The 24,945-nt window shown below is 51.6% G+C and overlaps 1 protein-coding gene across 2 annotated transcripts in view; it reads right to left on the bottom strand.

Moving 5' to 3' along the window:
- The window catches only part of SLC9A3 (solute carrier family 9 member A3), a 46,235-nt gene extending 40,018 nt beyond the window's left edge, over nucleotides 1-6,217 (bottom strand). For both annotated transcript variants that reach the window (XM_090276273.1, XM_090276272.1), the window contains exon 1: nucleotides 5,863-6,217. In XM_090276273.1, the coding sequence (XP_090132399.1) occupies nucleotides 5,863-6,076 (214 nt within the window). In that variant the 5' untranslated portion in view covers nucleotides 6,077-6,217. The remainder of the gene's footprint in view (nucleotides 1-5,862) is intronic.
- Nucleotides 6,218-24,945: the final 18,728 nt, after the last annotated feature.

Below are 24,945 nucleotides of genomic sequence, written 5' to 3'. Positions count from 1 at the left end.
GAGCATTGCTGGGGGCAAGTAGGACTCCAAGCTTTGGGGACACAGCAGGAATAGAAAGACACAGTCCCTGCCTTTGCAGCACTGACCTGGTTGTGGAGGCATCCTCAGGAGCTGGGGGTTGGGGGACTGGAGGGTTCTGAGCTCTGAAGAGGTGAGGCAAGAGCAATCCCAGGTAGGTGGGGCTCTGCGCCCTGGCCCTGGCCACCTGCCTGGCTGGGGCGGGTGTGTGTGTGTGTGTGTGTGTGTGTGTGTGTGTGTGTGTATGTGGGTGTGGAGTCTGGGCTTCAGGTGAAGCCAGGGGAAGCCAGTGCATAGCAGAGCCACAGCAGGGTGGTTGGGAAGCTACCATGCACTCACCTACCCCCAGCCCACATGCCTCCTGAACTCACCACCCCGCTAGTGTGATGGGCTCTGTAGGCAGAGCTGGGTGGGGAGGGGCACTGCAAGCACCTGGACTCACCAGTGCTGCTCTCTCCCCAGCCCTGAACAGAGATGGGAGGAAATAGAGCACAAAGGTATGAAGAGATAGAGAAAAGCTGAAAATAAGTACACGAGGTCAGGAAGAAGGGCTGGAGGTCGGAGGGTGGGGGAAGGATGTGAGCAAGGTAAAGACATGGGTGGGGAAGAGACGTGCCTCAGCTGAGCGTATCTCAGACAGCTCAGACCCTCACACTAGGAAAATACCCAGCCTCCCTGAAGCTTTACCCAGTGCAGGGAACAGGGACCCCCCTGTGGCCAGCATGGCTCGGGCAGAAAACCATCCACTCTGGGCTCCAGTGCTGAGGGGTGGGGAAGTGGGCTCTGCTTAGACCCCTTGCCCAAGACCTGGCACCCCAAGACCTGGTACCTCAAAACATCATCCCTGAGTCCTGGTACCCTAACATCTGGTACCTGAGATCCAGCACTCCAAGACCCAGCACCCCAAGGCTTTATGTCTGAGACCCAACACCAGAGAGCTGCCAGTCTCAGAGTCATGGGCACCATGGTCCTGGGAGCAGGTATGCTCTAGCACCCCAGTAGAGAAAGAGCAGAGAAGCCCCTTCTCTGAGAGAAACTCAGAGCACCTGCCAGGGTAGGGCAAGTGGAGGAGCTGAGAAGATCTGGCCTTGACTGGCTGGCCCTGACCTTGGCTGGACTCCTTCATAAAACACTGAGCACCCCCACCCCTTTTGGGTGCATACCTCTGGTAAAACTCATGTCTGAAAGGGAATGAGGAGACTGGGGAGAGGATGTGTGGATGGGAAATCCAACTTTAAATATTCCCTGGCTCCTAGGAGCACATGGCAGAGGGCCCAGTACATGAGGCAGGGAAAACCCACCTCCGTCCTACTAGGACAAAGTGGAACCTTTCTGGAGAGGCCAGAGCTGGGGGTGGGAGTGGAGCTGACATGTCTGTAAGTAAATCAAATGTGAGGCTAATTAAGGGCCAGAGAAGAGAGCCCAGAGATAAGTTTTAGCAATCTCCTGCATTCACAGAGCCTGTGTGAGCTGAGGCTGTCCTGGGGCCAGGCTCCAAAGAAGGACTTGGAGTCCTGGGAATGGGTGGTGATTCCCTCCTGGACTCTTACGGGAAGCTGACCCAGGTGGCAGGCTCCTTGGGGAGTCCCCTCTAGGGAGCAGTCAGGACTGGGCGCTATTGCACTTCCCAACCTTTGCCCCTTTCCTGAGAATATTCTAGTGAAATATCTTAGCTCCAAATGCTCCTGGATTGTTTTACAGCTGGGGGTTAATTCTCCCATGGGCAGTTCCTGAAAAAGGAGACTTTACGCTTTCAGCATGGAAGGTCCCAGGCCCCAGGCCTTGGATGATAGGTCTTCACTCCAGGCCCACAGACTCTGTCTGTCCTGTCAGGACTGGGGTCTACTAGGGTCCCTGACTTTGTCTCCTCTTAGGAGGACAGGGTCCACTGGGAACTCTTGCTGGACGCTCTGCCCTTCTAGGCCATTCTCGTCCTTCAGTCCTCTCAAGTGTTCCCTCCAGGGGAGCAAGGGAAATGCAGTGGGTGCAGGGAGGAGAGCATGCTGGAGGGTGCCCAGGAGCCCACAGGGAAGAGCGGGACAGGAGTCCTAAAACCAGAGCATGTGAAACTAACCCCAGGAGGTAACACCCCCAGGGCTTCCCGCACAGGCTAGAACATGGTTCAGGGCAGACGCCCGGTGCTTAACAGCTGTACCTCAGAGAGACCCAGCATTAGGCAGGGGGTCTAGACAGAAGCCACACAACCAGGGCAGAGAAAGCCTGGCCTGGTCTAAGATCCAAAGTGACCCTGATGTGGGCAGCTGCAGACCTGGGACTTCCCAAGGAAGCACATGTCCAGGGCTCCCGGCTGTCCAGAGGAAACAAGCCCCCACCCCACGCCCCCACCCCCACTCAGTCTCCACCACTGTCTCTCCCCAGCTACAGAGGAGAGAAGTTGCCCTAAACCATGTGCACAAGATAGTGCCTGTGTCTCGGGGTCCCCTGCACCTTGTTTCCCCAACAAGATTACATGTGGCTGGAGGAAATCCGACCTCTCCAACACAAGGTACATGCAAGAACTTAGAACCATATGTGAGACACTCAACAAATGTTTAGAAATCAATATCAATCCAGCTCTTCTGTTCTGTAACTTGAGACTCAAATAGTCTGGATGATCCCTGACCATTTAAATGATGAAAGAGGCCAAGGAGCTTAACAAGTGTGAACCCTGGACTGTGGGGCGGGAGGAAGTGCACTGTGATCCAAACACCTCCCTCATCTGTGCACAGCCTGGACCCTGGGCCACGCAGCCTCCAGGCCCAGGGAGACAAAGGCCTGGGTGTGAGTGGTCTCAGGGGTTTGAGTATAGGCACTAGTGTTGGCTTCACAGGGAGGGAGATACCTGAGGGGGCCTGGTCTCTGAGTCAGGACATAAGTGTAAGTCCAGAGTTCTCAGAGGGCAGGGGGAACTGCCTGCAGAGGGCTGAGCAGGGAGGTGGGCTGGGCAGTGGGGAGCCCCTGGCTTAGTCCAGCAGAAGCCAGGTCAGAGCTCTGCTTTTCCCTGTAGAGAGCACCGTGGATTGTGAAGGACGGGGCGTGAGCCTTGGAGGATGTGGAGCACAGTGGGTCTGGTCTGGAGTGAGTCCAGACCACTGGGCTGAGGTGACTGGCTTGAGGTGGTTCCTGGTTTGTGGGGCTAGGTATGAGTGGTGGGTCCAGCTTGTTTGCTAAGCTTTGGCTTTGAGCCTAGAGGCCTGAGAAGTAAGGGAGTGGTGAGGGTCCATCTGAGGTGTGGGGAGATGCCTGATGACCAGCCGCACTTTCAGGGAACCCCAGGTTGGAGATGGGGGCCCTGGCACCAGGCTGGTACCTGGAGGTGCAGGGTGCAGGGCAATGCATGGAGGGTCGACTTGGGGGATCCTCAGGCCCAGCCCAGCAGCAGGGCCCCAAGGTGGGTGAAGAAGGAACAGCCTCAAATGATGGGAACAGACCAAGGCAGTAAGGAGTGGGGAGACTCCAGGAGGCAGGAAAAAGAGGGGGGTTAGGTGAGGCCCATGCTGTACCATGAAGAGGGCCTTGGGGACTCAGACAGGGTCAATGCAGGGGACTCTAGGGGGACAGGATTATGGGGGAGCACAAGGAGGGCAAGGAGTGAGCAAGACTGGGAGAGGCCTGGGCATGAGTAGAGAGTTCCAACTTACTTTTTAAGATGGGGAGACGGAGTGTTTCTGCAGTGCTGCCTAGTCACGGGTGAGGCCCTATTGCCATCATAGCGGGAGCCTCCAAATACAGAAGAACTGTGTTGGTTGGGATGTGGCAAGGCCTGGCCCAAGGCCAAAGGGCACTCCACGGGGTGCTTGGTCAGCCCCATGGGTCTTCATTGTCCTGAGAGCTCCCACCCCTAGCCTCTCAGGATTACAGCAACATATGGGGTGTGGTGCTGTTAAGGTGAGCCTTTTTAAGTGGTAAGTGTTGGCAGGAAAACAGATTCTGCCCTGCCCATGAGACAGAGCTGGAGCTGCTGCAGCGGGTAACACCCCCCCCCCCCCACCACCACCACCAGAGAAGGCCCTCTTTGGACAGTTCAAGTCCTCAGAGACCTGCAAGACATGGCTTTTCCTGGGTGAGTAACAAAATCTGGGCCAGGCAAATACCTGGTTCAGCACTAACCTCCCAGTGCCCCCACCCCTACTCAAGGCTGACTAGCTGGTGCCTTGATGGCTGTCACTAAACTTTCACACGCCAGGCTCCACCCCTATGCAGACAACAGGGGCTGGACAGAAAGTACATGTTTGTTTACACAACAGAGATGCTGCACCTCCCAGTGTCTTGGGCCCACCCTGCATGTCAGTAACCTTATGGTAGTTTCCACAAAGGAGAAATGGTGGCAGAGGAAGAGACCCCCCCCACACACACACACACACACTGTCCTAGAAACAGGTCAGCTCTTGGGTGAGCAGCGTGAGTGGCAGGGCAAGTGCACCCAGAGCCCCAGACTGAGGCTGGGCCTGCCCAGTAAATGTCGCATTGGATGTGGCCATTGTCATGGTCTCCCCACAGCAGAGGCATCTGGCAGGGATACAGCCTATGAGACCCTCTCTTGGTGCTCACATTTTACTCCTGACATCACAACACCAGCAAGTCGTCTGGAGGACAAAGTAAGCAAGGTGACCAGGGAGGCAGGGCCAAGAGGCTACACACATAACAGGAAAAAGGAGGGAGGAGGCAGAGGGATCCAGACAGTTTCTAAGAAAGAGAAAGCAGACATGAGAGGGACTTCAAGGGAGGCCATTGGCATAAAGTGAAGTGAAGGGGAAATGAGCTGCAACCAGCCTCTGCCAGGTATCCCCGAACCTCAGGTCCAAAGTCTGCTAAGGTCTTGCCCCAAACCTGTCCTTCCTGTCCTGCCCAGGACAAGGATGTCAGTGCCCCCCAAGGCCCCAGAGGGGGCCCTCTTCTCTTTGCCTTGCCTCTCCCTATTCCAAAACCATTGGTGATACCTCCCTGCCACCTATCGTTTCGTGGGGTGGGGGGGTGGGGGGGAATAGGCTCAGACCTCGCTCTCAATGGGCCCTCCCTCAGGCTTCCCCTAGTAAGTTACAAATGCTATTACATCTCCACCATCTCAGCTAAGACCCTCCCTGGTGTTATCCAACACTTAGAAATTTAGACCTCATAAGCTATTAGGGAAGCTGACCTTCCCATCACCTTGCCGGGAGTTATAGCAATCCCCACATTGCTGGCTCACTGGAGCAAGTTAAGAGAAGAGAAGCCTTATAGTCAGGGATTTTGAGAGAGAAACACTTCCGGTGAAAAAAATCACTCCTATAAATAGGATTTTACTGTGTTTAATTTTTAGTGGCACCGTTTTCCCCTTCTGCTCTGGAGCAAAGTATCACTTCAGTGCTTGACAGCAAGAACATTCCCTCTCTCTGGGCATCAAAAGCCCCATGAGCCCGACAGACAGAAAACCCGGCCCAGGAGCCCCAGAGCGGAGCGGAGCGCTGTACGCAGGCCTGGGTGAGCCGACTGAAGCCTGAACGCCGGGCCTTCGAGGCCGGGGCGCGGAGGCTTCCCAGACCGCACCCGCCCAGCAGGATCGCGCGACTCTTGGGAACCAGCACTGCTGCTCCGAGCCCGGCCAGGCTCGCGGTCCCTGAACCTAGCCCTGCCTGAACCAAGGGCTGACTCCCCCGGCTGGGCGCGGTGCTCTCGGACCCGACCGCTGGGCAACTGACGCTAGACGCTCCCCTTCCACAGGGAAGACCATGGACCCGGCAGAGACCCGACGGAAGACGGAAGACAGGAGCCTAGCTCTGTCCCCTGGATCGCAGGAGGGGTCGGTGGAGGGAAAGTCTCAGAGGGGCCAGAACCCCACGACTCTCCCAACCCGGGGTCGCTTACCAATCTTGGCCACGCTGGCCACGAGGATCCAGAGCGCGATGATGTACGGGTCCTGGACGTGATCCCATTTGAAGGTGACCACCCGAAAGCCCTGGCTTGTGTCGTGCTCACCAGCAGGCTCCTCGACGCCCCGCACCTGCGACAGCTCGCCCAGTACCAGCAGCAGCGCCAGCAGAAGCCTCCAACCGGGGCCCCGGGCCCCCCGCCACGACATAGTCACCACGGCTCAGTGTCCTGTCCGAACGTTCATGTCGTGTGAGTCCGGCTGCGCTCTGCTGGACGAGCTGCACCGCGGCCGCTGGACGCGCCAGCCGGCGGGACTCGAGAGGGGCGGCGTGGAGCCAGGAGCGCTCCGGGTTCGGGCTGCTGTCCTGGTCCCCGCCCGCCGGGGTGGCCTTTAATCCCACGGCCCCCTCCCGCTCTGGGGCGGGGCCTTCCCGCCCCCGCTGCGCACACACTAACGCAGACACAGTCGCTTTCTCGGCACGCCCACCCCGGGCCTAACCGGCCCCTTGATCTCACCTTCCCAACCCCACGTACCGGGTCCCCTTTGTCCCCCTCCTTCCCTCCCTCTCCGGCACACTATCCGCTCCAAGCGCTACCTACTCCCGCCCTCTCCTGGAGCCCGAGGCTGTAGGGCGCAGGCAAGGAGGTCCGAGCAGTAGCAGGGCGATGGGGGAACGCCTCTCTTGGGGACAGAGCGCAGCGTTGAGGGCTGGGGGTCCATATGGCCTCAGCTGCCGGCTGGCGGGTGCTCTGTCCCTCTGGCACTCCTTGGTAGCGTTCGTTCAGCTCCCGACTTGCTTGGGGCCTCTGTGGGCACACTGGCCCCAAGCAGCTTCTCCACAAACGTAGGACCTGAGGCTGTTCAGACCCCACCAAAGGACCGAGGGCCAGGCCGCCAGCCTTGTGCTGTCTTCCATATGAACCTGCATTTCATAAAAGGATCCAACAACTGTCAGAAAACCAGGACCTCCTCCCCTTCAACCTCGGGTAGTGCAGAATCCAAGTCGCTGCCCTCCCCCACACATGCCCCCTCTTCCGTGTGTGAGGGATCCCTTCCTCACACCCCCTCACCTCCACTTCAGAGCCCAGTGGCCCTCTTCAGACCTGTAGCATCTAGCATCAGACCCTAAATGCCGTTTTTTCTTGCCGCAGGATGGGCTTCGGATTGACTTGTGGTGTGCGGCTCCACCCTCAAACCCCTGCTGCCTGCGCTGTGTCTGCAGATGGCTCACCTGGGCACCTCAGATTCCAAGATGCAAACGCACTTCACATCTCCTCCCCAGACCCACCCTGCAGCCTCAGCAGGGGCAGCCCTGTCTTCTGTTCAGCCCCAAACCTGGGATGCATACTTGACTTCTTCAGCTCACTATTTCCATCTCAGAAAACCTGTCTGTTCTACTTGCAAAATACAAACGGAAGCAACCTGCTCAGCACTTCTGGCCAACAGGGGCTGCTGCAAAGGCAGATGCCTGGTCCACCTCTCCCATTGGACCCTTCAACTCAGAGGGACTCTCAAGATTCAGGCTCCTTCTTGATCTCCTTCAAGCCTCCCCCTGCCAGATGCTCCCCCTTTATGGGGACCTCTGCTCCCAGGCTCCCTTGGCTCTGTCAGGTCTTGCTCCAATGTCACCTCTTTGTCTCATTCATTGATCTCTCAGCTCCTCTTGCGCCCTCTGCCACTTGTGTTCCTCCATGCCTTCTGGGTTTTTGACATGCTGACCCCTCCGTTAGCCTGTTGACTGTCTTCCCTCTCCATGGGAACATCTGTTCCCTAAGTGAAGGGCTTCACAAAGCCCACTAGGCTCACAGCTGCATCCCTCGTGCCTGAAACAGTGCCTGACACACAGAAGAACTCAGGAAATGTTGGTTAGATAAATAGAAAATTGACGGACAGGTGGGTGAGAGGGCAGGAGGACACATCTTCTAATATCTGAGTATATGTTGGTGTCTTAGGAGCTGGGGAGGGCAGTGCTGAGCTGGATGACTTCATTCCTTGAGAATGTCCCTGGTTTTGAAACCAGAAAAGTCAGCATACATGCTGCCTGTTACTGCCAGAACCAATAAGTAGAGACAAGGATCAAATCTTTATGGGCACTTTCTTCAGATGCTGGAGATCTGGAAGGACAGCGGGTTTTAAAAACCATTTTAACATCTCATCTCAAGCCAGCCTTTTTCTAGAGAGAAAGAAAGGGTAGGTAAGGGGTTTGGGAAAAAGTTAATGAGGTAAGAGTTGCAATTTTCCTAGTATTTCTTTATCTGCTGATCAACAATTGTTTATCTGAGTCATGGAAAGTCCCTCCTTGGAACACAATGGCTCAGACACACCAAAATTGTTGCTTGCAGACCCACTGGGGGTCTAAAGTTGAATTGCATGTGGACCTCCTGTATTCAGTAGTTCATGCATTTCAGTTCCTGGAATAACAGCTTTCCACAGGTTTTAATCACTTAAGACTATCAAGTATAACTAAAGACAAAACCTTTAACTCTTGAGCTCCCCTATCAAATTCTTATCATGAGGGGTAGCCATTAGTTATGCAACGGAGAGAGCATAAGTTCAAATCATGTTCACTTGGCTGGGTGGTTGGGTGTTAAATGGTGAGTGAAATGGGGTGACCATTGGGAGGATGCTGCAGAGGGGCATCCGTCTTTACTGGGGGTCCTGGGAGAATTTGTCAGCTGTAAGGGCTTCTGTGGTAGCCCAAGGATGATGGGGGAGGACGACCAGTCTCAAGGCTTTTGTGAGCATAGGGTGGGGGTTGGACTGAGCTGAGCATAGGGTCTGGTTGACAGTACCCAGCAATGGGAGTACGTGACTGGCAGCTGCCAGGGTGGCCCTGCTTGGTGAGCCATGGTGGGAGGTGGCTGTGATACCGATAGCCTGACTAGACCACTGGGAGCAAGCAGAGGGTGGGGAAAAAGAGGGACCACTGAAGAAGATTACAGAACCACCTGAGGCAGCAGGTGGGGCTGCATTTTCTGGGTAATCAAGCAGGTGCCTTGCAAAGGCCCCGTCTTTGCTGAAGAATTTCCTGCTCCTGGAAGCAGATCCCTTGTCCCTAGGGTAGATGGAAGCAGGAGGAAGTATTGCACTGAGCATGTGCAACACTAGCAAGACAATTGGATTGGAGAAAAGGCCCTCCTACCTGCTTCCTTCCACACAGAGGGTTAATTGGGACTTTTGAGTATGCACCTGGTTGGACCCACACCCAAAACTAATATAAACCTAAGGGAAGGAAGGGACACACTCTTACCAACCAGGCAAACATACTGGCCAATGTGTTCACAGGACCTTCTGGCCCTGGAAGCACATGGCCAATGGTGGTGCCAGCCCCACATGTGGGTTCCAGGAGGGAGCCTGAGGCCTGACAGTGACTGGGAGGAAAGCTGAGCTGCCTGGATGACCATGCAGCGACCATCTGCAGGTCCCAAAGGATGGTACTTTAAATGGGAGAAGGAACTCTGGGCACTACCTTTGGTTTTGGTCTGGTTGAGGATGGCTGGACTTTCTTCCCGGTTTCCTGAAGGGTTTGGGCTTTGAGACAAGAGTCTGCCATTCTTCCAGATCATGCACCATTTGAACAAAAAACCTCTTTCCTTTCTCACCGGCCTCCACCTCTAGAATTTGTCTATTGGTGGTGGCAGGCAGCTGAAGCCCCACTTTGGTTTGGTAACAGTTTTGGCACCTTAAACGGGACAGTGTGGACCTTTGGTAAGTCCTGGAGGGCTCGGGCTCAGGTCCCAGTTGTCTGTGGCAGGCCAATCCTGAGAGCAGGACTGTAGAGGTTTCCCAGTCTCAGGGAATTTTCCTATACTTCTACTCAAGGCATCGGCTGCCTGAAATGCCTGCCTGGTGGATGGAAACAGGTGGAAGGAAGGAGACAGACTCTAAGGCTGGATCAACCAAACTGGGGTCTAGTGAGGATTGTTTGGGCTTTAGTGCCACTATTTACAGTGCAGGTTAGCAGAAGATAAGACACTAAAACTTGCCTGTGAGCACTCATTTGGAATAATGGAACTGTGGAGTCAAGTTTTGTTTATATGTTCCCACTTTTCCTGGGGTCTTGCTGTGGTTATTGTTTTCAGTTTGTATTTCCATGTCATAAGAGGTTGTTTTGTTTTGACTCATGAAGGGAGCCCACTGGGCCAAATTTTAGCAGATTGGACCATATATAGCCGTTATCCAATGTCTAAGAAGGATTTTTTTTTTATTGTAACACTGCATGGCCTATGTATATTTTAGACTATGACAGGATTGAGGAGGGGATTGGCATACAATTGGAATTATTTTGCCAATGGTCAGGAAAATGGATGAAATCTCTTATGTCCAGGCATTTATGTCTTTACATAATAAGGATTTGGCAAGGAAAGGGAACAGCTTAATGATGCAGAGAAGGGAAGTAGCCTCAAAACCCCTCCCCAATAGCAAGATACAGGAAGAAAATGAAAATGAGGAAATAAGTCTCTTTAATGCACCAAACCCAGCAGATGCAGGATTAGCAGCAGGAGGACCTCCGCTGTCACTACACCCACTGTTAGATACCCCTGAAATAGGACCCAGAGAGGCAACGGTCCCACCCTTATATGATGAAAGAATGGTCTTCCCCTTAAAGACCCTCCAGGGCACCCAATTTGACCAGCGAGTATCCCTATCGGGAGCAGGACAGTTCCCTTTAAGACAATATGTTATAGGCTGAATAAACGAGGGAGGCCAGCCCTCTGGCTACTATTGGGTCCATACTCGATTTTCTACTTCAGATTCATTGAATTGGAGGAATTCTAACCCCTCATATAGGGAGGGTCCTCATAAAATGACCGACCTTACCATGTGCATTTTTGCCACTCATCATCCAAACAGGGCAGATGCACAGACTCTCCTTAACATCCTGCTAACAACAAATGAAAGGTAGCTAGTTACAAACAAGGCTAATGAAGAGGCTTAATACTTCCACCAAGGGAATCCCAATAGGACTCCCAACCCAGCCAGGGAAATTCTCTTGACAGAGCCCAGCTGGGACCCAATTAGTGGGAACCTAGCCTTCCTAGAACATTACGAAAGGTACATATTGGAAGGGCTTAAGAAAGAGGTGCCTAAACAAATGAGCCTGAATATGATACAGGCCATTCAACAAAAACCAAATGAACTTTCTGCATTTTTGGAAAGGATCTATTGGTTCTATTGAAATCCACTTCCCAGGGATAGTCAACTGACCTAGAGTTTGCAGTATCCTTCTCCCTTGTGTAAAGGCTTCTCTCCATTCCTGACCACCCTCCTTTCTTTGTTAAGAATCTCCAGACCTGGGGATAGATAAGACTATGACCTTTACCAGCATGAATTATGAGACCCTCATTCGTTTGTCCTTGTAAGAATAAGAGTCCAGAATTTTGAAGGGGAGAATTGATACCAATAACCTGGCTGGACCACTGGGAGCAGGCAGAGGGTAGGAAACAGGAGGGGCCACTGGATGAGATTGCAAACTGCCAGAGGCAATGGGCAGGGCCATGGTGTCTGGGTAACTGAGCATGTGCCTTGCGATGCTCCACCACCAGTGCAAGTGTCCTGCTTCTGGCACCATATTCCCTGTCCCTGAGGTAAATGGTGGCAGGAGGAAATATTGCATGGAGCACATGCAAGGCTAGCAAAATAATTGGATAGTGGGGGGAAAGCCCTCCTACCCCCTTGGGCAGCCCCCAAGGCCTCTTTCCCTATGATTGGGGGCCAGGGGGAGCAGGGGAAGACAGGCATATGCGCCATAGAGGTCAGAATGGTGTCAAGGGGGGCGCTGGATTAAAGAAGCCTGTCAGTCTAGCCTGGGGAAAGGAAGGGATTGGTAGGGGCAGGGGGTGGACCCTGCCAGAGTGCACAGAGGAAGTTAATTGGGGTTTTTGAGAATGTATGTGGTTGGACCCACACCCAAAACTAATATAAACCCAAGAGAAGAAAGGGACCCACACCAACCTGGCAAACATACTAGCCAGAGTGTTCACAGGACCTTCTGGCCTTCAAAGCACATGGCCAATGGGTGCTGGCCCCGCATGTGGGCTCCAGGATGGAGCCGGAGGCCTGACAGTGGCCAGGAGAAAAGCTGAGCTGCCTAGGTAACCATTTAGTGGCTGCCTGCAGTTCCCAAAGGATGGTACTTTAAATGGGAGAAGGAACTCTGGGCACTGCCTTTGGTTTTGGTCTGGCTGAGGATGGCTGCATTTTCATCTCAGTTTCCTGAAGGGGATGGGCTTTGAGACAAGAGTCTGCCATTCTTTCAGATCATGCACCACTTGAATAAAAACCTTTCCTTTCTCACCAGCCTCCACCTCTGGAATTTGCCTATTGGTGGCAGTGGACATCTGAATCCCCACTTTGGTTCAGTAACCGCTGCTCCCAGCTCAAGCCTGTTCATGCTGTACCAGCTTCTGTTCCCAGCTCCATTCTCAGCCTCCTGTCCTAAAGGTAGAGCCAGCTGGACATGATCAGTTTGCCTGCAACCCAGACACCCTCCTTGTTCCTTTCTCATGGCTCCTGGTGAAGCCTTTACAAGGGCAACCTCTTTGATGATGGTGCCCTTGCATTCCACAGGAAAGACAAATGCCCACCAGAACAGCATGTACTGTGATACCTAGTGACCCTCTGGTCATGCCACCCTTGGGGGTTTTTACCAGAGCCTGCCCTAAGAATTCACAGCATTTCTCTTGGGAGCAGCTTCTTCTGAGACCCAGGAGGCAATTCAAAGAGCAGAGAACTGGTGGATTCAGAGTGAAGGCTCATGCCAGGCATCGGCCATCAGACAGTGTGCTGCAGAGGTGGCCACAGGCTGCCCAAGGACAAGAGAGAGTTGAAAGGAAGCAAGTGCCTACAATGGTATGGTGGGAGCATGGTGTGACTACCTAGGAGAAGCAGGTTGTTTGCCAGATCTGTGGGCAAATGTAGGATGAATGCATTTGTGCTCCAGGTTGCTGGAAGGCTCCAGGATAGAAGGCTATGCTCAGCCTGTGCCTGGGAATGGTGTAGTGATGAGGATAACAGCCTCCCTTACAAGCAGAAGTCAGTTTAGGTGGGTGGGGAGTGTGTGCACTGTCCCATTCTTCCTGATACACCACCTACCCACTCACCCACTTCTCCATAGTGCTCCCTCAATGGGGACTGGGGCCAAGGGGTGGGTGGGTAGCCCCCAAGGCCTCTTTCCCTCTAACTGGGTTGTGGTTTTAAGCAGGTCTGCAGCATCCTACCACTCCAGGGCTACCAATATGAATGGCACCCCTAGAGTTGTGCAATGCGCCAGCCAAAGGGCCATGTAGCCAAATGTAGCCAGAGGCCTGGGTGTGTGTGTTTGTTGGGAGTGTCCTCAGGGCTCTGCAGGTGCATGATGATCTGGTAACTGCCCTACTCACCACTGCCCTCAGGCAGGCCTGAGCAGCATTACAGAGTTTTCTCACCCCACCCGCCCCAGTGGTGAGGATTACCTGAGGGTTTGCTTGCCCACACTTTGTCTTAGTGTGGGATCAAGATTTCAACTAGGTTCTTGTTCTGGTAAGAGCCTCTTCCTGCCTTGATGAGTTGCGTGTCCTCATGTGGCCCTTCCTCAGGGTACAGGCATGGAGGGAGGGAGAGGGAGGGAGATTTCTCTCTCTCTCTTCTTGTAACTGCACTTACCCTGTTGGATTCAAGACCCACTCTTATGAATTCACTTAACTGTAATTATCTCCCAAAGGCCCCATTGCCAAATATAGCTACAGTGGGGGTTCCATCTTCAACATATGGATTGGGGACCACACAAAAATTCAGTCCATACATATCACTTGACAAAATGCCATGATCACATGGATGACTCAGAAATGATAAAATAATGTGAATAACCAGTCAAAAAGGAACTGCAATCTATCCAATCTGCCATGAGTATCTGAACTTCAAAATTAAGAAAATGAAAGTTGAAAAACATCACATCTAGTCCATCATGGTAATTTCTGCTTATGACTTTCCTTCACACAGCTTGTGAAAAAACATTTTGTGAATAAAGAGACACAGGTTTAGAATCTATTTATGCTTTTGTTGACAATACACAGAAGTGAAAGTTAAGTTTTAATGTAACTTTAAGACATTTAAAGACACACACAGGCATTCATCACCCATCCCCAAAGTTTATTTTTAAACCCAAAGTGCTCACACCTTAGCTCTTAAGGAGAAGGCCCCCAGTGTTATTACACTCCCAGCCAGTGACCTGAGTGAGTGCCTGCTGCCCAGGTCCTACCTAGACACCAGACCCCTCTGGGAGCCAACCACCATTGTGCGTGTTTGTCCTTCTTTATTTGATTGTTGCAATACAGCTGTATTTCTCAGAACAATTTGTGAGCAGGGCTCTCCAGTGGTCAGCCTGTGGTGACCCTGGGGCCTCAGGTGACCCTGGAGCCTCAGGTGAGCCTGGAGCCTCTCCAGCCCACGGCCAGCGACCAGTGTGCAGGTGAGGGGGTTCGAGGAAGCAGGGTCTCAGGCCAACCAGTAACTCCAATTTTGCTGCCTCGGCCAGTGTCCTCAGGCCCTGGGGTCACCGGGCTGTGACTGTGGGCTGGGACTGCAGTCACACTTACCCTCCCACTAGCCTGCTGGTGAGTAACTTGGCAGAAGGTGGATGTAGCAGTCTGGGGTGGGGTTGAGATCCTGAGGATCTTAGGCCTGCCTTGACCCTCACTCACGTTGCTGGCTTGGCACCCTCTCCACCTTTGGGGACACCAGGGTTCCTCCTAGACAGAGACTCTGCAGAAGTCCCTCCCCCAACCACTTTGATCACTCCCACTCCTACCTTCTGTCCCTGTGATGTCCTGCCAACCCTGCCACACTCCTTGACAGGAGCCCCACTCTCTAGGCCTTGCCCTCTCCACCAAAGGGTCTTGACACCCCACCTCCTTTCTGGATGCTGGACCCCTATCCTGAGAGGAAACCCCTACCACAGACCACGTCCCCAAAATCCTCTGGCTGGGACTCCTTTCCCTGGAAAAGCCCTGAGACCTGCCTGCACAGTGGAACCCACCCCACCGAGGTCAACAAGGACTCTTTAACCCAGCTCCTCACTGAGGCCCCACAAAAGCCCTGGGTACGGTGACCATCCATGCCTCCCCACTCCTCAGCTGACCCAGAAACCAGCCCAGTCACCAAATGGAAGCATCCTAAACACAATGGACCAGCTGAATCGTGCGAAGTGCAGAGACGGTGCCAGCCAGATGGAGGAGCTGGGCTTAATATTAGAAAAGCTGCTCAGTGAGTCATCACCTCAACAGATTAAAGGAGAAAGGTCAATGATGCATCAACAGAGGCAGAAAGAGCCTTTGGGAACGTTGTAAACCCACTCATGACAAAACATGTAAGAAGGACAACTCTTAGCAAACTTAGAACAGAAGCAAGTTTTCTTAACCTGACAATAGGATGTACAAACCCCACAGTGAGCGTGGTGCTGATGAAACTGAGACCTGTCTCCTGGAGGTAAGGAGCCCATCCAGATGCTTCCCTCACTGCTGTTTTCCATGCACTTGAGAGGATGACAGAGAAGCTGTGAGAACAGGAAAGGAAGGAGCAAAGATGTTTTTAGCATATGAGAAGTCGCCTGTATGTAACACCCAAAAGGACTTAAAGCTTATTCGAATTAAGGAGTTAGATCAGCTACAAAATCAACATTCCATTTCTATATACCAAAACAGGTGTTTTAGAAAATGAAAGTTAATTTGAAAATACTATCTACACAGCATCAGAAACTATGAAACACCTAGGGGGAAAAAAATCTAACAAAGATATGCAAAATGCTTATGGGCGAGTTCTCTCCAATCCACCATCTGGCTTTGCAGTTTTCTAGGTGGAAAGGTTTTAAATTATGGATTTAATTTATTTAGTAAATATAAGACTATTCAGACATTCTGTTTCTTTTTGTTTATTTTGGTAAATTGTACTTTCAAGATATTTGTCCATTGCATCAAAAATTTCATCTCCGTTGATATAGAGTTCATAATGTTCTTTTACTACCTTTTTATGTCTGTAAAACTGTGCTGTGATAGTTCCCTTTTTATTCCTCATGTGGGCAATTTTTGTGTTCTCTCCTTTTAATGATCAATATTGCTAGAGGTTTACTAACTTTATTAATCTTTTCACAGAATCAGATTCTGGTCTTGTTGATAATGAATTGATTTTTTAAAAAGATTTTATTTATTTATTTATTTTTAGAGAGAGGGGAGGGAGAAAGAGAGGGAGAGAAACATCAATGTGTGGTTGCCTCTTATGTACCCCCAACCAGGGACCTGGCCCACACCCAAGGCATGTGCCTTGACTGGGAATCAAACCAGCAACCCTTTGGTTTTCAGGCCGGCACTCTATCCACTGAGCCACACCAGCCAAGGCTCTTTCACAAACTTTTAAACACTTCTTTCCTTCTACTTTATTTGTTTTTATTTTCATGTTCTCTATTATAGCTTCTTGAGATGGAAGCTTAGGGCATTGATTTTCAGTGTTTCTCATTTTTTAGTACATGAATTTTTCAGTAAGCTATGAAGTTCCTTCTGATAACAAGTTTTGTGCATTTAGCCATTATAATATGCTGTATTTTCCTTATTCAGTTCAAAATATCTGATTTCTAGTGTGGTTTCTTCCTTGACATAGGTTATTTAGAGTGTATTGTTCAGGTGGCAGCTAATTTCCAAACATTTGGAAAGTTTATCTTTCTGTCACTGAGATATAACATAATTCTACCGTGGTCAGAGAACATGCACTGTAAAATTTCAGTCCTTTCACCTTTGTTAAGATTGCTTAACAGCCCTGGCTACTGTGGCTCAGTGGATTGAGTGTCGGCCTGAGAGCCAAGTGTCACTGGTTCGATTCCCAGTCAGGGCACATGACTAAGTTGCACATCAGGTCCCCAATTGGGGGCACAAGTGAGAGGCAATCACACAGTGATGTTTCTCTCCCTCTCTTTCTCCTTTCCCCTCTCTCTAAAAATAAATAAATAAATAAATAAATAAATAAATAAATAATTTTTTTAAAAAAAGATTGCTTAACAAAGCAATTTGGGCTACTTTGGTAAGTATTCTATGTGTTTCTGATAAGAGTGTGTATATTCTGCACTTGTTGGATGTAGGGTGCTATGTTTGTCCATTTGGTCAAATTGGTCAATCAAGTTATTCAAATTTTCTGTATTCTTACTAATTTCAGTAACTGGGAGAGAGATATTAAAATAGTTCTATTAGCTTCTGCTTTCTATAATTTAAGCTAAGAAAAGGAAAAAGTTGCTATGTTTTCAGGTTGTATTGACTCCTTATCATCATGGAATGGCCCTCTATTTCTCTCCTGATACTTCTTGCCTAAAATCTACTGCAAGATTCATGTAACCACACCACTTTTTTTTTTCTTTTTCTTCTTTTTTTTTTTTTTTTTTTTTTTGGTTAATGCATGTAAGGTGTGTCATTTTCCATTCTTTTGCTCTCAACCTACCAGTATTCTTATATTTAAAGTGAATTTTTTGTTTCCTCATCAGGTCTGACAAGATTTATCTTCAAGCATCTATTCTTAACTAATAACACAGAAGTGGCCAATCTATATATTTAAGATCTGGATGTTGCTGTTAACCTCTTGCTCTTTACATGAGTGACAGACATTTGTCTTTCTTACTACTTACACTTCTTCGCCAGAGGCACAGCTTCATTTGTTCCACCACTCACTCAAACTCAGCTTAGTCTGGCCCACCTCTCACTCAGACTCAGTCAACTCTGTCTGGTCCACCATTCACTCAGGCTCAGCTCTGCCTGGTCCATCACTCACCAAACTCAGCTCCGTGTGGTCCATCATTCGCTGAACTCAGCTTCATCTCGCCCATCATTCACTCACATTCAGCTCCTTTTGTTCCATCACTCTCAGACTCAGCTCCATCTGGTCCATCACTCGCTCAGATTCAGCTCCATTTGGTGCATCACTCACTCATGCTCAGTTCCTTTTGCTTCATCACTCACTTGGACTCAGCTCCGTTTGTTCCATCACTTACTGAGACGTTGCTCCTATTAGTCCATCACTCATTCAGACTCAGCTTTGTTTGGTTCACCACTTACTCAGACTCAACTCAAAGAAAAGTGAATTTGCCCTGCATGTCTGTTCTTGAATGTTTTCTTCCTCCTTTGGGCCTTGTTAATTTCCTCAAGCTTTCTTTTTATATTCACTTCCCTTCAGCTAGCTTGACTTGGAGTGCTAGGTTCTGTGCATGGCACAGACATGCCCTCAGTCAGCGCCTGGGAAGTGCACCCTGGCATGTAAAAGTCATAGGACAACACAGAGAGTTTTGAGCCTGGAGATGCAGAGGAGGAGAGATGCAGGAGGCAGCGCCACAACTGGGATTCCTCCCCCCACCCCATGTCCCTGAGATCCAGGCCAGCCCACTGCTTTGCCCAGCTGCATTCCCAGTCATTGCTCATGCAGAATTCAGGTTTTGTTGGTGTCCCTGAGGCTTCCCACACTTGAATGGTCATCCAGGTCTCCTCCTCAGCTTCTTCCCAGGCCCAGAGGCCCCCCAGGGGCTCAAGAGTATGTCCTAGGCTGGACACATTTGGGTTTGCTGGGCTGAGCTTTCTGATCTGCCTCACCTGTGGATTTGCCCATTTTCCAGGAGACTTGCTTTTGGCTCCCTCCCAAGTCCTGCAAGGCCCACCTTCTGCGAGGGCTTATTCACTCACAAAGACTATATAGAACCCTCTCAGCTGACCCTAGGCTTTGTGCTGGCTAAGAGTCTTGGAGCCCACTCAGGTACTTGGACCCCTAGAATCATCTGGGGTCTTGTGAAGGAGCTGGGTGCAGATTCTCACCAACATTGTGAGCAGTTGTCCTCTCTTTGATCCCACCCCCTTTGGTAGACTGGGGGTCTGGACCACTAGGCTGTGCTTGTAGGAATGAATTATCATTCAGAGTGTTGGACTGCACTCAGAGTGAGCATGTGGTGTGCTTGTGTGCGATGACACCTGCTTCTGCTATCTGCTGGTCACCATGGAGGCAGGAGCTTGGCCCTGCTCACAGGGCCCTGGTCATCACTACATCTGCCTTGCACTCTGGCTCTGTGAACATTAGTGAAAACAGAAGAAATTGATTAATCAGGCAATTATTCACTTGATCCTAACTCACCCTCTAGATGGGGAACCTTCTTTCTTCTCCAAGAGAGCTCTGATGCTCCCCATTCCTCTACCTTCCACAGTTTTCTTTTGAACCAAAAGTGTCTGGACACCACCAGATTGTAATTTGGGAGAAAGAAGCCCTGGACACCCTGGGCCCAGACTCCCACCTGCCTTGGGGGAGATCTTGATTATATTGTAGAGCCTCAGTTTTCCCCAAGTGGCCACCCACTGTAGTGCATGGAGGTGAATGGGGCTCTGAGCTGGACCCAGAAGCCTCATCTGCAACCTGCACTGGACACCATGGTGGGTTCCCATCTTGAAACTGGGAATGACCCAGGGCAGGAGTACCAGCCTGTTCCCTGCTCCCTGGACCTGCCAGATGTGGAGAGACACAGAGCTAACATACCAGTGTGAGAAGAAGCCTGCATAGCCTTCTCAGAGACTACTGGAGGTGGGGCTGGTGGCCTACGGCTTGAAAACCTCATGGGGCCTGCCTGGCCTGGAGCCCCATGTCACCTGTCTATTAATAGTATCAGGCCAGGCACAGAGCAAACACTCCCCAAAACACCAATGACAATAGTTTGGCAGGGAGAGTGGGGCAGCCAGGCTTTGTCTAAGGCTGTAAGGCGTGTGCCAGAAGACTTAGGAACCTTTGAAGGGATGTCATCCAGAGGACACACAGTGTCTCTGGAGAGACCGATGGCCCCTGTTCACAGAGGTGGATGAATCTTTATTAACATATTCACTCCTGATAGCATTTCTTCTGAAAAGAATCCAGAGGAATTTCTCCAAGGAATGGCAGTTTTGTTGATGGGAATAACTTGAGAACTCCTACTAACATGCTATGAAAATTGACTATTAATGTTTTTGTGCATTTGTTCTTTTCCTTATGCTTTTAAGTGTAAGCAAAGGTCAAAGTCTGGTTGGCAGCCTCCAGACTTCCAGAGAATTGGAGGCCTCGAAGTGAGCACTGGGCTTAATCCTCCTTGAAGGTGTCAAAGAGATTAGGGGTGGGGGTGGCACGAAGATGGAGGGGCCACGGTGATACATTTGTTCCTGCAGTGTGTGTACAGGTGGAGGGAGGCATAGCCCATTCCTCCCAACCCCCACTTCAGGCTGCTGGAGGACTTGGGAGAGGTGGGCTCCTTGGTCAGAGAGGCAGCCTAGCAGGGAGCAGGGTGGAACTCCAGCTGCCCTCTCATGGTTCAAGTGAGGACACACTTCGCTGACCCTGAGAGCAGCGGACCAAGGGCCCCGGCCCATGACCCCAGGCCCTGTGGTCAGGATAGCTTTGTCCAGACCTCTCTGTCAAGGGCTCTAAGCTCCTAAAGTATTGCCTAAACTCAACGACAGGGCTGGAAGTGGATGCAGAAGCGTGTGAGCCAGGCTCCCCCAGAAGACAAGCATGTGGTCCCTCCAGTGGGACCAGCAGGGCTCACCTGACAGTGGAAAGTTTTCAGAGAGAGGAATGTCTGCTGCTTGCATGGTGGGGATGGAAATTCCAAGGTAGAGGTGAGCAGAACACTCATTTGCACAAATTAGCCTTTCAGATGGGAATGTTGCTCATGCAAGACCTGACCAGCACAGAATGGCTTCTTGGGTGGGACTCTGTGTCCCGGGCACAGAGTCAAGGTCCCTTTGGGGGCTGGCTTTCCCCTGCCCCCACACGGCCTCTTCCTTCCAAGCTGCTGGACAAAGCTGACCGCCTTCATCAGGATGACCACAGGAAGGACACAAGGCCTCTGGTCACCTGTCACCTTGACTTTGAGGATGGTTAGGATGGGGGCTGACTGTGTCTGCCTTTACGTTCTTGCCAGACTCTTCAGCTGGTACTTCTGGAGCACAGGAACTCACTCTTAAGCTCAACAAGAATACTGGGGAATGCACTGTGCCTGCACTGTCCCCTGAGACCCTCCCACCTTCCTTTGCAGTGTTGTAGATGGAGGCTGGCCCAGCAAGAGACTCATGGCTGTCCAGGCAGGAGGCAGACCCCAGACCAGGCACACCATTGTCCCACATCTAGTTCCTTTCACTGCTATTTCTTAGGAACTTCCAGGTGCCTGAGGCCCTGGGCAGTCTGGAGATGGCCACAGGAGAAAGGCCTTCAGTCTGGACGCTGCTCCGGGGCTAGGGGGTGGGGAGGGATGGTGGATCCCTTCTGTAACCCAATCCTGCTGACATGTGTAGCACAGCCATCCAGGGGGCCACCCTGTATTAGCCCAGACTCACCCAAAAACAGGAATAAAGACTCCGAGAAACCTGTCCTTGCCAAGGAGGAGGACCCAAGAAAGGCCTCCCAGTTCCCGAAGACCCCCAGCATTTTATCATAGGTCAAGGGACCAGGAGAGGTGGGGGTATGTTCAACCCTCTGGTCTCCTTAGTGAAGGATCAGAGGTCACAGGCAGAGCCAAGGGGGTGAGTGTTCCTGAGTTGGTGCCCAGAATACCCAGCCTTGGCCTGGCAGGGATCCTGCCCTTTGGGGTGTAAGGAGGCCAAAGATGGGCTTCAGCCGGGCCCTGAAGGCAGCCCAATGGATCTGCCCTTGTTATCACAGTGCAACTCCCACCAGACTGTTCTGAACTAGGGTGGCAGGCAGGAGGGCAAGGCTGCATAGACCACATGTTCAAGGGGACAAGCGGGTGCTGTGTGCATAGACATTTCCCATCTACCTCCCTGGATATGCACGGGGTCCCCTCCCTGCTCCACCCTTTTGGGAGCCCTGAAACTCCACAAAGCCCTGCACACGATTTCCGCACGCTGGTCCTCATGGTACCCTGGCCCCAGCCTCTTCAGGACACCTCCTCCCAGCAGAGACACCTGAAGGCCTCACCGGCCCCACAGCCAGGGGACACCAGGACTGGGCTTCAGAGCCACTGTGACTGAGACCAACTTTGGTCTCCAAGGGCAGTAAGTCTAAGCTTCCACCTCTTTGCCATGGGTATCATCATGGGCCTGTGATAGGTGCTCCTCAGCGTCTGTTCCACCTGGCGCATTTTGCCTGTGCTCCCAGTTATCTGCCATGACTCTGAGGCCTACAGGTTGCTCACTGCACACCAAGCTCACCAGACACAGGGGCTTTGTGGCGGGTCATGTCACGGAACTTGGTTGGGTCCTTAATCTTTCCGTGCCTCAGTTTCCCCATCTGTAAAATGAGTGTGAAAGCAGGATTGAGGGAGGGCAAAACTAGGGACTGCACCTTCCTTTTAGTAGATGGGGAAACTGAGACACAGAGAGATGGCAGATTTTGCCCCAGGACACATGACGGATAGTGGCCTGTCCACAAGAGCCTATCCTGGCAGCTCTTCACTGTCCTTCCTTGCCATGCCCTATGTGTGGAGAACTGTGCTGTCCCCAGGTTCTATGGGGACCCTGGGGGTGGAAGCCGACACCATCTGGGTAGCAACATGTAAAGTTCCATCCAGCTCAAGGAGGGAAGGGAGAAAGAAGCCCAAGAGGCCATTGTGGAGGACCACTCAGCCTCCTCTGCAGCTTGAGGCATTGGGGTGCGGCCCTCCTGGCCCCACCCTGTGCAGGCAGCTCTGACTGGAGCCCAGGAGGCCCCTTCCGAGTCCAGCTGTGGCCTGCTCTGGCCTCCATCCCCTCCCTGGCCAATACTGGATTTACCCTTGGAGCTCTATCCTCACTCACCCCTCCTGTGATCTTACAGGACAGAACCTACATGCTGGCCCCGAACCCTCACCCTGGGCCTGGCAGCGAGGACACCTGTGGGTACAGGCTGGGCCGAGGTCAATTGGGCTGTAAAGGAGATGTGATTGTGTTGGACATAAACCAGGACTTCTCTGTGGAAACAGGAGTCACCAGGTTTATTGAGTGTAATTCTGAGGAAAAATTAGAAACCCAGCATGGTGTGAGTCACTGCTTAGTGGCCCAGGAGAGGGTGTACAAGGTGAGAGAAGGTGTGAGGGCCACTCCCCCACCCCTCGCCCTCCCAGAGTGGAAAATATGCAAACTCAAGTGTTTCCTCCCCAGTCCCAATATCCCTGCCTGACTGGCTTCAGCCGAGGCCCAGGGTAGACGCTGGTGCCCTGAGGCCAAGATGCCCAAACAGCTAGCTGAGCTGCCAGGAAACAGTAGCTTCAAGTTTAGATTTCAGGAATAATATTTTCAAAAATCAATCTCTTCTGCATCTGGCATCTCAGCTTATGAAAACAAGTGTGTTTTCTTTGGATATGTATGGGGTCCTCCTGCAGAACAGCCACCGTCATCAGTCCACCCCCAACCCCCTGCCGGCTCACCTGCCCAGGTCACAGATGTCACCAACCTAATAAATAAGATGAATGGTGGTTTGCATGCTATTTGCCTCATATAAAAATGCCTGTGCGTTTTATTTCAGTAATTCTGTCATTCTGACATCTTACTGAAGGCATAATGCTCTGCTTGTGACCAGTACCTGCTCACCTGGGCAGGCTATTGCCACAGGAAGTCATTAGTCTTGCTGATTTTCGTATGTGGTTGGAATCAAGGTTTCCTTTATTTAACACAGCCTTAGTCATTTTATGAAAACATACCACGAAAGAAGACACTCCACTCCCACAGGTATGTGTCCGCGGTGTGGCAGAGACCCAGTGGCCACTACATGCAGGCAGCACTGGCTGCCATGGGGTTCCCGACTTAGTATGGAAACCATCCTTTGTGTTTGTCTGCAAATGAATATGTTCATTGTTCTGTCTCTGAACTTCCCTGTTTAGAGATTGGGTATTAGCTACACAGAAAAATAACAACAGCTCAGCTGCTTACCCTGCACACGTCCCACCTCAAGTTTCATTCGATACCCCTGGGAACCCCACGCAGCAGGTCCAACTGACACTCTCTGCCCATGCCTCTGGATCTTATTTTAAAGCAAGGAAGTGGAAAACCTCAGTGATTTGCTGAAGATCACAGGGTTGTGGAGCCAAGCCCCTGTACATTGATTGCTCTGGACAATGACATTCTCTCTGAGAGGCAGCACCTATCATAGGTGGCCCTGAACCAGCCCAAGGGCCTGGGGGAGTCCTACCCCCATCACTGCTCAGCTGTGTTGCCTTTGGGGAATTACTTAACCTCTCTGTGCCTGACTAACTTACCTGCCAGACAAGGTAATGGCAACAGCACCCAGCTCACCAGCTCCAGGGGAGGGCTCAGCATCTACGGTCAGGGAATGCAGATGTGGGCTTTTGGGTATAACTGGGAGATGGGGGCTGTATATATTGTATTGTGTATACCAAAGACAACGCGTGGTGGTCACAGTGAAGCCACTGCCTAGGCATGGGGCCATCACAAAGATTAGCCAGAATGAATATACTCCGACTGGGGTCTGGTGGATGGATGGCTTATTTTAAGAATGGTGGGGTGAATAGTGAACTGGTTTACTAATTTTCCCAGACAGCCCTGGCTAGCAGGTGTCATGCTGGTGTTCCATCCCAGACAAAGGCACTGGTAGGCCTCACTGTGTCTCTCTTCATGGCACCACTGCCAAAGAGGCCTCCAGGTTTCTCTGCAAAGCCTGGAGTCCCCGATAGGAAATGCGAGGGGGCTGAGAGGGCAGGCCTGGGTAGTGAGGTGGGCAGGGGACTTGAGCGGTGGCCAGGGGTCGGGGAGGGGAAAGGCCTGACGAGTCATTGACTAACAGCTAGAGCCCATCCCATGGCAGGTTTTGAAAGAACAGCATCTGGGACAACACTCAGCCTTGTCTATGTCCCCTATGCCTGTGGATGAGGTCACTTCAAGATGCCCAGATGTCCACAGGCACAAGAACTGCTTTGTTGGGGGGAAAATGTCTCTCCTGACTCAGTTCCAGCATCAGGCTGGCCAAGTGAACATTTAAATATTTACTGAAGATCACAGCTGACTTTCTATTAACGCCACAAAGTCTCCAGAGGTGTGGTCTGATGTGTCAACGTGTGTGACTGCCATGGTTTTGGTCAGCTAGAGAATGCACATGCACTTGAAGGTTTTTCC

This window comes from Furipterus horrens, unplaced genomic scaffold (assembly GCF_987537825.1).
Source record: "Furipterus horrens unplaced genomic scaffold, mFurHor1.1.pri manual_scaffold_5, whole genome shotgun sequence".
NCBI lineage: Eukaryota > Metazoa > Chordata > Mammalia > Chiroptera > Furipteridae > Furipterus > Furipterus horrens.
Note: the sequence above shows the minus strand (reverse complement) of the source record. Positions and strands in the feature narration are given on the sequence as shown.